Here is a 13681-nt window from a genome sequence, read left to right as displayed (position 1 = left end):
GGCCGACTTCATTGTAACGTTAACCAAAGTCCTCCGTCCTATGCCTCTATTAACCAATCATTACTTCACATCCGCATTAATACCATTCCAAATCATAAATCAGGTAAAAATTATAGGCTTCCATTTGTATTTCTATCCACTCTAATAAACATAAACTTATAAAGACTCTATCTTATAAGGAAATACCTCAATAGAATTAAAAATACATAAATATACTACAAGAAGCAATAATGCATGGTTTACCAAGCATACTGCCAGCCACCAGGATATCGAAGAGTGTGTCTGCATAGCGACGATAATCTAATCTTGAGCCTGTAGAGTCCAGAAATTTGGCTACAGCTTCAAGGTCATCACCAGCCTCATTAAGCCCCTGGACAAGTGTATCCCTGAAGACTGTGGGTTCGAATTTCTCTTTTTCATCTAAAATAAAACAATTCAAAATAACAATCAAATAAATAAATAAATACTGAGAGTATAACAATCAAAACTTAAATTCTATTTTATCTAAGATAGGAAAAAACATCCACAGAGCATCGCCAAAGAATGTAGGAGAATATACAAATATAAACAAACAAATAAAGATGGTGGAGGGGAATAAGAAGGGATGTCTCTTTTAAAATAGTTACTGCAGGCCAAGTGTGCTAGCTCACGCCTGTAATCTCAGCACTTTGGGAGGCAAAGGTGGGTGGATCACCTGAGGTTAGGAATTCGAGACCAGCCTTGCCAAAACAATGAAATCCCGTCTCTATTAAAAATATAAAAAATTAGCTGGGCATGGTGGCGGGTGCCTGTAATCCCAGTTACTTGGGAGGCTGAGGTAATCACTTGAACCCGGGAGGTGGAGGTTGCGGTGAGCAGAGATCATGCCATTGTACCCCAGCCTGGGGGACAAGAGTGAAACGTTGTCTCAAAAAAATAAAAATAAATAAAAAAGAATTTATTGCAGAGTATTTAAATATTTAATAGATGCAATGAGCCATATATGTATATCTACAGCTTCAGGACACATGTGCTAAACTTTTTGGTCTCATGATCTCTTGACACTTAAAATGTACATTTGTAATTAGGATCCCAAACTTTGGAACTCTAATTCCAAAGTTTTGGATCCTAATCCAAAAACTCGTTGGAATCCTAATTCCCAAGCATTCCAACGGGAGTTTTTGTTTATGGAGGTTCAATCTATGGATACTTATTTTAAGAAATTATAACAAAACATCTTATGTATTTATTTGACAAAAAAATTAGTGAGAAGGAGAGTATTGTTTTATACTCTTGCAAATCTCTTTAATGATCGTACATCTTTAAACTCTAGAAAACTCTTCTGTAAAATTATGAGAGAATGTGTGAAAGATGTGAATAATATATTGGTATCATTATAAAAATGGTTTTGATTTTGTGGGGCTTCAGAGGACTGACAGGGATATAGATATGATACAGCTTTTTTTCCTTAGCAAAGTGGATAAGACAAATACAGAGCAATCACAAAGGCACACATGAAAAGCATAAATGAGCTGTCACAGTGAAATGGACACATGAACCTACAGAAGTAGTTTGGTGTGGTGACTGGAAGTTTGGGTTTGGAAGGAGTTTTGGTCTAGACTCTAGCAAAACTTTGTGGAAGGTCGACTTGGAGCCAGGTCTTGAACAAAGCAGGGATCATACACTGTTGATAAGAAGTGAAGATCACAAACTACATGTCAGATTTGGTGGAAAAAAATTAGTGGATTAAAGGTAAAGTGTCTGTAGTTCAACTCAAAGGACATCACCTTTTTTGCCCACACGCATGGAGAATAACTCTGGATGTGAGGAGAGAGGAGCAAAGGATAAACCCAAGACTTCAAAAGAAAAAATCGCATCATAGATATCTCTAGTGGTGAAAGATACTGCAACAGAAGTGGGAGGGAGGGAAGAGAATATTACAAAAATATTTCATAAATAAAGAGTTCTTAGAAATAAAAAATATAGAAAAAGTAAACAACTCAATGGAAGCATTAAGAGAAAGCTAAGATTATCTTTCAGAAACTAGAAAAAAGGTCAAAGACCTAGAAAATAGTAGCAAAAAGAGTAGAAAAAGGGCAGACCTGTCAAATATCCAAAAAAAAAAAAAAAAAAAATACATCTAACAGAATGAGAAAACAAAGGAAAGGAAATTTTTTGAAAAATCTCAATAAACCTCATAGAAATGAAAGATTGTTTCCAAGTACATGGCTGTCTGGGAACCCAGCACAAAGATTGAAAGTGGATTCACACAAGGTACATTGATTACTGTGAGATTTCAGAATATTGGGAACAAAGCAATTATCTGAAGTTTCCGGGGCAAAAAAAAAAAAAAAAACAAGTGATATGTAAAAAGTATCAAGCAACTCAATTGCTCGACAGAAATACGAGACACAGAAGACATTTCTTCAGAGTTCTTAGGGAAAAGTATTTCCAGCCCAGAGTTCTTGTCAATGTTCAGCCAAAAGAAAAACATTTTTTTTTTTTTTTGAGACAGAGTCTCACTCTGTCACCCAGGCTGGAGGGCAGTGGCGCAATCTTGGCTCACCATAACCTCCACCTCCTGGGGTCATGTGATTTTCCTGCTTCAGTTTCCCAAGCGGCTGGGACTACAGGTACTAGATTTGTATCTTCAGTACAGACAGGATCTTGCCATGTTGCACAGGCCGGTCTCAAACTCTTGGCCTCAAAAGATCCACCGGCCTTGGTCTCCCAAAGTATTGGGGTTACAGGCATGAGCCACTGTGCCTGGCCCAGCCAAACTACTAATCAAGGGTAAGAGCAATATGAACATACATATACTGAAACACCCAAGGCCTCAAAAATAGATAATAACTGAAGAGTAAGTCATGAGACCCCAGGCAAGAGGGGAAAAACAAGACAGGCAATAGTACTCTTGTGGATAATGGTGAAAGGACATTTAAAGCTTTTCCTTAAGTGTTTTGTATTAAGAGATTTATATAACAAAGGGAAAGGTTAGAGTTGTCTAATTTTAAGGCACAGAAAACTAAGCCCCACCCCACTCAAGAGATAATTACATTTATTAAATCAGGCGATAACAAAATAATGTTATTTTTTAAAAATGCAGTCATGTCATAGTTCAGCTGTGAATAGCATGTACAAAGTCACAAAAATATAAACCCTAAACATTGGTGTAGCTGAAACTATGATACAATGAAAGAATAGAGAAGGACAGGAAGTATGGGGGTGGGGAAAAGTGAGCAATGAAAGAGAGCGGAATCATCATTTTCCATAGTAGAAAACGTGTATTTAATATCTACAACAGAAAAATCAACAACTAGCCATACTATGTGCATGCATAACTTTGACACAATTAAAAGCTACATTTTAAAACCATACAGCATCTGCCTAGTTTGTACTGCTTGTAAGTGGTCTAACAGAAGGGCTGGGTTGTAAGTGGTTAACCCTAGTCACATCAGCATGAGAACGAGAGAAGAATGGCATTCCCAGTACCAGTCAGAGTCACGCAGCGTGAGATACCATAAAGACACACATAAATTAACTGGGACAATATTCATCATGAACAAGAGATAAAAAGTCCTTTTGATGCTGTAAGCAAAACATTATGCAGTCAAGAACATGCAAATGGTGGCTGCAGAAAAAATATAATTAGGGTCTTGTTGTGTAGAGGGGGAGGAAAACGGATAGGAATTCTAGAGGAATACATTAGGTGGAGCAGGAGGAGGGGATAACTGTGTTTCTACACAAAAGGAACCCACTGAGAAGCACAGAAAACTTCACCTCCCACTCAGGGTCTAGCCAACAGGCAATTCTCCTTCCCTGTTGAAGAAAGATATTTTCTTTCCTATAATATGAGAATGGTAGAAGTAAAACAACTACATACTGTTATATTAAGTCTTGTGACCAGTTTCCAAAATCAAATAAGGTCATTCCCACAAAGGCCCTACAACATGGTTGGATGTTGATTCAGGTGGTAGAACAGATTTTGATGATTTGAAAATTACAAATGGAGGTACTGGGAAATGTAAATGGATAAATGAGGAAAAACCCAGACTTATGCCAAGAATCCAAGCAGAGGACTTTGTTTTCAATTTAAGACACAACTTGAAAACTTGTTTGTAAAAGGATCTTCATCCTCCCATTCCAAAAGAATTACCAGCAAAGAGAAAAAGGAAGATAGCATATTACAGCCAAGGATATTTCAACAGTGAGCAATAAGGGTGGTAGGTCAAAATGATTACTTACAGCTTGGGAATCTTAAAAACTTATGATGGACCGATACGACTAATAATTGTTTTGCAGGCTGAAAAAAGCTCCCAGCTGCTAAAACAAACTGCCCATCAAAAGGACTAGAAAATTCCCATATAAGAAAATGGAAAGAACACTAATGGAAACTTGAGAAACAAGACAACATTGGACCTAAAGAGTCTTTTTCATCTGAAAGGACAGTAAATGTAGTTTGTATTTGATTAGAGGACAGTCTAGCAGAAATACTAACAAAATTCGAATGAAAATATGCCATTGCTTCCTTGGATTTCCATTTGGCAGTTCAAGTCTCCCTTGAAGTGAGAAGGATATAATTAGGGGTCTCCAATTTAAACTGTGCTGGTGAATCATAATTGTGATACTCAAGAGTTAGTCATAATAACCCTGTACTGACACAGAAAAGAAATGGGCCTAATTCTGACACTCAAATATGCCTATACGTTAACTAACTTGCTTATTGTGGGAACTACAGTAACTAGTTAAAAACACATTAGTTAAGTAATATAACAGCAGAACCTATATCCCTTTCTGAATATCACTGAGATGTAGCAATGAATTTTAAAATCACATATTTTCTTTTTTTTCTGTAAAATCAAATGTATTTTCTAATTATATATATATATATATATACATATACTCATATTTGCACATATATTTCAAGATTTAAAGGTTTACTCATTTAGTTATTAACACCACTTACTAGAAAGCTAAAAGTGATTTAAAACCAATATTACACGGCTGGGCACAGTGGCTCACCATGCCCAGCCTGTAATTCCAGCACTTTCGGAGTGCTGGAATTCCAGCACTTTGGGAGGCCAAGGTGGATGGATCACTTGAGGCCAGGAGTTCTGAGACGAGCCCGAGCAACATGATGAAACTTCATGTCTACTAAAAATTACAAAAATTAGCTGGCTGTGGTGGTGCACGCCTGTAATTCCAGCTACTTGGGAGGCTGAGGCACAAGAATCGCTTGAATCCGGGAGGCAGAGGCTGCAGTGAGCTGAGATTGTGCCACTGAACTCCAGGCTAGATGACAGAGTCTAGATGACTCTGTCTCCAGCAACAACAACAAAAAACATTATTACAGAGCTAAAGTCTCAGGGAGAAACCTGAGCGCATGGTCATGCTGAATGCCTGCAGTTTGACCTTTTTTTCTCTCTCTTGTTTTCACTAATTGTAATCCAATTTTTCTAAAAATGTGCAGAAAGACCAGTTCGATTATTAAATGTTTCATTTAGCAAAGCATAATCCAATTGCTCACGGGAGAAATTTTCATCCTTTCAGATTTCCACAAGCCACAGTAAAAAACATAATTACTTTGGAGAATATATCATAAGCGAGATGTATTTCATAAAGGAAAAGAGAATCTGATTAGAGTTCTATTACATAATGTGTCCTGCCATGACGTTTGTATTTTACTGCTAAGCAATAACGACAATGCAATAAGAAATACACTGTCATACTAACTTGGCATGCAGGAGCATTCGCTTTGCTAGGAAATGTTTCAAAGTGAAGACATATCTTCAGAAAACAGCCTATCACAAGGACCTTGAAATATCCTCAGCAGTAATTTTCCCCAGCTCTACAAAATTGCTAACCACTTATTTGATGTCAGCCCCTTCATAATAGCAAAGAAAAGTTAAGGATGAGAAATCATCAGGAGGCATTTCACTACTAAGAGGAGCAGAAAATGAGGTTGACTCCATTTTTATTCCCCCATCAGGAGTGTGGCACAAAATGGCTCAAGTGTTGCTTAAATCCGCAAGAGATATGAGCTATATAAATCCAGATCAACTGGCAAATAATATATATTTCTCAGTGGCTCTCCCTGAGTACTCCAACAGCACAATCTTGACCACCAAGTGATTCAGAGGCAAACCGGTTCTGAAGGAGAGGAAACTTTCCGGTTCTAAACTGAAGACAAACTGTAAGGGCCAGTTTACTCGCTGACTCACATCTGCTGTTGTGCAACACATTCTGAGGCCCTCTCTTGAGCTCAGTTCCAGTGGATTAGCGTCACACTAATAAAGATGCTTGAGCTGGAGATCCAGCTCTGAGATTAACACGATCCCCCAGGGGCAGGCAATAGCAAACGTTTCTGTGCCTCATAGCTGGGCATATATTGGCTATTATCACAGGTTTCTGAACCATACTGTTCATTACTGATAAATCCTTTTAAAATCATCCATGTCCTTTTTTCCAAGACTGCTTTGAACAATAAGACAATGAATTCTGGTTAGCACTTTGTGTTTGATATCCGCTTCCAGATGGCAAGGGGCAATGCAGTGGGGCACAATTTGAAAGACTAAGATGAGGACTAAATAGAGAAGTGGCTCAGGTTATACTTGCACTTACTCTTTTTATGGGGATAGGCCAGAAATGAAAAAAATAGAAAAGGGAGAGTGCAAAACAGAAAAACTGTACAAAGTATTTTTTGGTTAATTAATTTTTTTATTTTTATATTTTACTTTGAACATGAAGCTTCCCAGCAGACAGCACACAGTTAAATTCAGTCTTACTGCTTCCTAGTGACTCTTACAAACACTTCTGATCCAAATGATCTATTATATTGCAATTTCTTTTCTGTCTACATGACTAGACTTGTTACTTAAATGGACATAGCATTGCAAGACAACACAGGCTGCTTAGCAGTGACTGCCAAAGGCATATAAAGTCAGTTATCAATGAAATAATTTAGTCCTCCAAGATCATTACATGGGATTCTGCTCCAACATCTTTTATCTTTATACATACTACCTTAAATACTTTTCAGTAATTCCCTTCAACTTTATTTAACTTAATCACTCATATCATCTTTCCTCTTTGAAAAAGTTTCCCTATTGAGTTTCAGTTCAGCATTTTTTTTCTTTTTTTTTTGAGATGGAGTTTTGCTTGTTGCCCAGGCTGGAGTTCAATGGCGCAATGTTGGCTCACTGCAACCTCTGCCTCACGGGTTCAAGCGATTCTCCTGCCTCCGCCTCCAGAGAAGCTGGGATTACAGGCATGTGCCACTACACCCGGCTAATTTTGTACTTTTAGTAGAGACTGGGTTTCACCATGTTGGTCAGGCTGGTCTCAAACTCCCAACCTCAGGTGATCCACCTGCCTCGGCCTCCGAAAGCATGGGATTACAGGTGTGAGCCACCAAGCCTGGCCCCAGTTCAGCTATTCTTATATCCAAGAGGACCTCTATATAATTATGCAAAACTGACTAAATATGAAATCATGTTTAAAATATTCTTGGCTTGGTGTGGTGGCTCATGCCTATAATCCCATCACTCTGGGAAGCTGAGACAGGAACACTGCTTGAGCCCAGCTTCAACAACATAGCAAGACCTTGTCTCCACAAAAAAGTGGTTTCTTGGGTGGCTGAGGTGGGAGGAGCGCTTGAGCCCAGGAGGTCAAGTCTGCAGTAGCTGTGATGGCACCACTATATTCCAGCCTGGGTGTCAGAGCAAGACCCTATCTCAAAAAAAAATAAGCCAATAATTAATTTAAAATAAATAGGTGGATCACAAGGTCAGGAGATCGAGACCAACCTGGCCAATATGGCGAAACCCCGTCTCTACTAAAAATACAAAAATTAGCTGTGCATGATGGTGGGCGCCCGTAACCCCAGCTACTTGGGAGGCTGAGGCAGGAGAATTGCTTGAACACAGGAGGCGGAGGTTGTAGTGAGCCGAGATGGTGCACTGCACTGCAGCCTGATGACAGAGTGAGACTCCGTCTCTAAATAAATACATACATACATACATAAATGTCTTTATACAGGCCAGGTACAGTGGCTCACATCCACAATCTCAGCACTTTGGGAGGCCAAGGGAGGAGGACTGCTTGAGGCCAGGAGTTCAAGACCGTGTCTGTATAAATTTTTTTTTTTTTAATTAGCCAGGTGTGGTGGTGTGCACCTATAGTCCCAGCTACTTGGGAGGCTGAGGTGTAAGGACCACTTGAGCCCAGGTGTTTGAGGCTGCAGTGAGTTATCATCACACCACTGCACTCCAACCTGGGTGACAGTCAAGACCCTGTCTCTAAAAAAATGTATAAAATATTATTTACACAAAAAGAATGCTAAGATGAACGTTATAAAAAGTCACTCACACAAATAGAAATTTCACCAATCATCATCAACATGGATCTATAACTACCCTTACCACAATGAAAGACACTTGAAAATATGGTTTTTAAGGGGGAATTTAGGGCAGTAGATTTATTTTGACTTCCTCATTTCTGAAAAATTAAGAAACTCCTCAATATCTCACTTCCTAATTTACTTTTTATCATCTTTGCCATCAACGTTTTCATAAAACGACAAAGAAAGCAAAAATCAAATACAATGCTAACGTCAAAACCAGTGAAATTCACCAATTGCCTTCATAACCTCACATGAAAGTAAGACAACCTGAACAGAGATATCTATCCCATTCTGTAGCGTAGGCCAATTAAATAACTTGTCCAACAAGTAACTAGAAGTTCTATGGTTTCACTAAAGCACGTCAGATTCTACACTCAGAGCTCAAATGAGTAGAATCAGTGAGGTTGGGGGAAACAGGACTCATTCAGCTTCTTCTCCAATCTTACATTTTGGTTACAACTTTAAACACACACACACACAACCTACCCCTTTTCCGAGTTTTGAACCGCTGGCCTGTTAGCACTGGCTTCTGATGCTTATTCATAAAATTTCTGAAAACAAAGAAAATAAAGATTATGTATTTCAAATAAGCAGTTTATATGAAAAAAATATGGGCAATAAATTTGGTTGAACATATGTTTAACCTCTCTCATTACTGAATATGCCTTTTATTTTTTAAATTGAGACAGAGTCTCGCTGTCGCCCAGGTGGGCGTGCAATGGTGTGATCTCAGCTCACTGCAACCTCCGCGTCCCGGGTTCAAGTGATTCTCCTGCCTCAGCCTCCTGAGTAGCTGGGACTACAAACGTGAGCCACCACGCCTGGCTAATTTTTGTATTTTTAGTACAGACGGGGTTTCACCATGGTGGCCAGGTCTTAAACTCCTGACCTCATGATCCACCTACCTTGGCCTCCTGAAGTGCTGGGATTACAGACGTGAGCCACGGCGCCCGGCATAAATACACTTTTAAAAATGAGATCTAATTTTAACTCAGACTAGCCAAAATTTTAAAGTTTACCAATACTCAGTGTTGGCAAAGGACATAAGAAAAACCACCACAGACACCAACTTTGATGTAAAGGTTAAACTCCATGACATACTTTGAGGAAAATTTCGGTGAGTATCTATAAATATTTACAGGGGCATAACCTTGGTCCAGCAATACCTTATCAGGAATTTATCCTATAGTTATGTTCACACAAGAATGCAAATATACTTGTATATGTAAAAGGATTTAGTTGCAGCATTGTTTTCAGTTGCAGCATTGTTGTATACATAAAAATGGAACATGAAATGTCCTCAAATAAGCTATAATGTAGCCACCAAGTGGGACACCATGAAGCTTATGAAAGCATGAATTAGATCTAACTGTACTACATTTCTGATCCTGGCTACCTTTCTGACTATATATGTATATTCAATACACATCTTGTCTCATCGCTCATTGAGTTCCAGTCACATTGATCTCTTTGTTGTTCTTCCAATAGGCCTGAGGCTCTGTTCCTGCCTCTCTTTCAGGAAAGATCTTCCCCAGCTGTCCACATGGCTATCTCCTTGCAATCATTCAAATGTATCCCTGAAAAGGGAGGTCTTCTCTGACCATCTCCACCAAAGTGGCCCGTTGTCAATAGCTCTCCTTACCTAGCTTTATTTTTCTTTAGCAGTGCCTGTCATTTTATTATTATCTCTTTGTCTAGGGTCTATACCCCCAATGAGTGTAACCTCCACTAGGACAGGAACCTTGTAGGTTTTTATTCCATAGAGCTCCTTTAGCTCCTCCATTCTGCACCTTTTACATTGAGCAAAGTATAAACATATAATAAATACTTTTCAAATAAGTTGCTGGACTGATATGGAAAGATGCTCAAGGGATAATGATAGTGGAAAAAAGCAAGCTGAATAAAAGAATGTAAAGTATTTGGTTATAAGGAGGGTGTATAGAATATATGGTTTTCTATGCAACAACAATTTAAGAAGGATAAAGAAACTATTAATAAATTTTTTATTTTTTGGTTTAGCTTAATGGACAGGGATTTGAGTACTTCATACTATTTTACTGGATTTAATACACAATTTAAAAAATGTAATATTATCTTTGAAAAAATGTAAGGCCTGCTCCACAAGACTTCTTAAAAATTGAGAATATGCTTGTTGATATACATATCATAAACTGAAAGTATGTCTAGATTGCTTCAATTATGAAGGCCAAACATTCAATATAACATGCATTACTCAAGCAAATTATTTAATTACCTTCCAAAGATTTTAGCATTCATTTGAAAATGTCTAGATTTCCTTAATTACTTATGCCAGCAAACAATAACAAATTTACATTATTCAAGTAATTTAATTACTCCTGAAAGTTTGTTTAAATCCTTAAGAACATGAAAAAACTATTTATGTACCAAATTTTCCTTCTTACTGCATAAAAGAGAAACTTGTAGCTTCACATAATAAAAAATCTGTTTATTATTGAAAACTTCAAGTTAATCATTATTTTAGAAGGGAAACTAATTAAAAGTCACATAAAAACACAAAAAGTAATTACATGGTTTGAGAAATAATTTTTATCAACCCTATAAAATAAAATGAACTTAATACATCACGCTTGGAGATACAAAGGTTAGTAAGCCAGAATCCATGCCCTCGAGAAACTCATTGGGAGGGATAAAATTCAAACATTTGCAACACAATGTAATAGTTCACACAGTAGAAACACAGACCAGTGCAAGAATAAAGTGATTGCTTATGTGTATGGGGCAACAGCAACATATTGAAATCATTACAAATTCTATAAACTTAATCAATGAATTCCCATTTCATTTGATGGATGTTGAAAACAGAGCTTCTAATGCATCATTTATATTCACTGCAAAAGTTTCATTCAGAAACTTTCCTGCTGGCATTATAAACAGATTCACTCTGGAGCAGCCAATACTTTATTGTTGCAAAAGTGATGATGATATACATATTATTGTCTCCATATCTTCCAAACACAAATATTATACAAAATGTATTTGTGTTAGCAAAGAAAAATATGTGTCAAAGAATTTGGGTGTTGGGTCTTGTACCAAGATGCAAAAAGAATGTAGCTCAACTAGACAGAAATCTCTCCAGCAGATTTCTCTGCCAAAGATGTTTTTCTTCTTTCTTTCCATCCTTCCTTTTTCTTTCTCTCTCCTTCCTTCCTTTTTTTTTCTCTCTCTCTACTTCCTTAGAGATGAGAGTGTTACTATGTTGACTAGGGTGACTTCAAACTCCTGGACTCAAGCAATTCTCTCATCTCAGCCTCTTGAGCAACTGGGATTACAGGCACACACCACTGTTCCAGGCTAAAAATGGTTTTTAATTTGTAATTTCAAAAATTCTAAAGTGTGAGTCCCTCCTAAAAGTTTTATTTTGGGGTTTAGAATACAAACTCATGGAATTCCCTAATTAACTCTTTGCACCTTGTTTCTATTATTTCTGTTAATGGAGAAGTACCACCAAACACAGCATATGAAAGAATTACTCTGTTTTCAAAATCTTTAGCTTTTATACTTACTTCCTTTCTAAGCATAAAAGTTTGTTTCTTTATAACCCAGCTATGTGGGCTTACTTTTCATACCCTCAATATGTTCCATGTGCACAAACACATAATAACATGCAAACATAAAAATGTACGCAAAGACTTTGATATAACAACCAAAATTAGAACAAACAAACAAAAACTCACCCACTGGTGGTGACAGACTAAATGAAGATATTCTGCTCTCCAAGAGTGTCTATCCTTTAGCTGTTACTATTTGGAGCAGAGGCCCCGCTTCCCTCTAAATTTAGCTCTTCATGCTACACTATAATCTGCTCCAGTAAGGGTCAGCCTTTATAAGGTACTCACTGAGCCCTTATAAAAGCCCTGGCCTAAGAGAAGCAAGGACACTTTGAATAAGAAATTGTTAGCTTCAACCTAGGAAAATAACAAAGAAACAGTAACAATGACAGTTCTATTAGGCCAATGTCAAAGGCTGTTAGTACACTGCCCTACAATGTAGTTTCAAATCTAATAACTAAAAATACATAAGTTTAAAAAATAAAAGTTTAACAGTATCCTCAGAGAGAAATCCCTGTGGGGTACAACCTATGCATCAAGACAATTTGGATTCTGTTTTAAAAACTATAAGCCACACACAAAATACGCACATATTCTACCAAAATGGAACAGTTCCATGGTTTAAAATAATATTAAAATTGTATGTAAAATGGTAAACAAAATGGACTTAAGTATTTCACATGTCATCTAAGAGACTACATTTCTTGGATAGTCCATATAAAGAGTAAAGAAGGTTATAAGAATACTAAAATGATCCAATCAATCAAATATTTAGAAACTTGATACTATATTAATGAATTGAACACTTTTGCAAAAATTCCCATTTTAAGTGTAAATTGAGAGGTTTTTAGGTCTAACCTATTACATCTATTTCTGTTACCTACCTCACTCTGTTAATCTTCTAACTGTCCTAGCATCTTTTTCAAATTCAGTCCCTTAACTCTGGGCTCAGGTGTAACAATGAGCCACACTGGCACAGGTGCATCTCATGGCAACTGTGCACTAATCCTTCCAGTTGCCCACCCCACCTTAAGTGGATTAGCACCTTCGATGTAAACTGATCAGTCTTACCTGGGACTCTTCTTTACTTCTCTCCATTTTGGAAAGGAACTGATCTACCAGAAGACTTACCTTCTAGTTGTCCCTACAAGGGAATGACTGCTCCTGTCTAATTATCCAGCACTTTGGTCTTAGATTCTATTTTTGACTGTTCTTGTCTGACTCATCTTTGAACTATGATAACCTGCCTTACGTAACATGCTATATTACTAACATGTGCTATGCATATGTTATTCAAACAACTTTAACTTTATGAGCATATATACTCTAAAGCAGGGAATACAACATTTTTTGTAAAGAAAATATTTTACTCTCTCTGTGGGATATAAGGTTTCTGTTCCAACCACTCAATTCTGCTGGTACAGTGTGAAAGTAGCAATGGACAATGTGCAAACAAATGGTCATGGCTGTATTCCAATAAAACTTCATATTAACTCGAGTCGTGGACCAGACTGGACTCCCAGGAGGTCCTTTGTGAACTCCTATTCTAGAGCAGTGTATCCAATAGAAGTGACTGTGATGATGGAAATGTTCTATATCAGCACTATCTAATACGGTAGCCACTACTGATCCCTTGAAATGTGGCTACTGACTAGAGAAATAAATGTTTAATTTTATTTTATTTCCATTAACTAAATTTAAACAGTGTGGC

At 37.4% G+C, this 13681-nt stretch overlaps 1 protein-coding gene across 5 annotated transcripts in view; it reads right to left on the bottom strand.

Moving 5' to 3' along the window:
- BZW2 (basic leucine zipper and W2 domains 2) overlaps window positions 1-13681 on the bottom strand; it is a 60321-nt gene that overhangs the window by 32045 nt on the left and 14595 nt on the right. For 2 of the 5 annotated variants that reach the window (XM_003896244.2, XM_003896245.2), the window contains exons 2-3: window positions 8867-8931; window positions 244-420 (exon numbers count right to left, since the gene is read on the bottom strand). In XM_003896244.2, the coding sequence (XP_003896293.1) occupies window positions 244-420; window positions 8867-8924 (235 nt within the window). In that variant the 5' untranslated portion in view covers window positions 8925-8931. Of the gene's footprint in view, window positions 1-243; window positions 421-8866; window positions 8932-12096; window positions 12654-13041; window positions 13078-13101; window positions 13277-13681 lie in introns of those variants that run through there. The other 3 variants (XM_009203301.4, XM_009203302.1, XM_021935970.2) reach the window with 3 other exon arrangements.

Source organism: Papio anubis, chromosome 4 (assembly GCF_008728515.1).
Source record: "Papio anubis isolate 15944 chromosome 4, Panubis1.0, whole genome shotgun sequence".
NCBI classification, from domain to species: domain Eukaryota; kingdom Metazoa; phylum Chordata; class Mammalia; order Primates; family Cercopithecidae; genus Papio; species Papio anubis.
The sequence above is the reverse complement of the archived record's forward strand: the minus strand, read 5'-3'. Positions and strand labels throughout refer to the sequence as shown.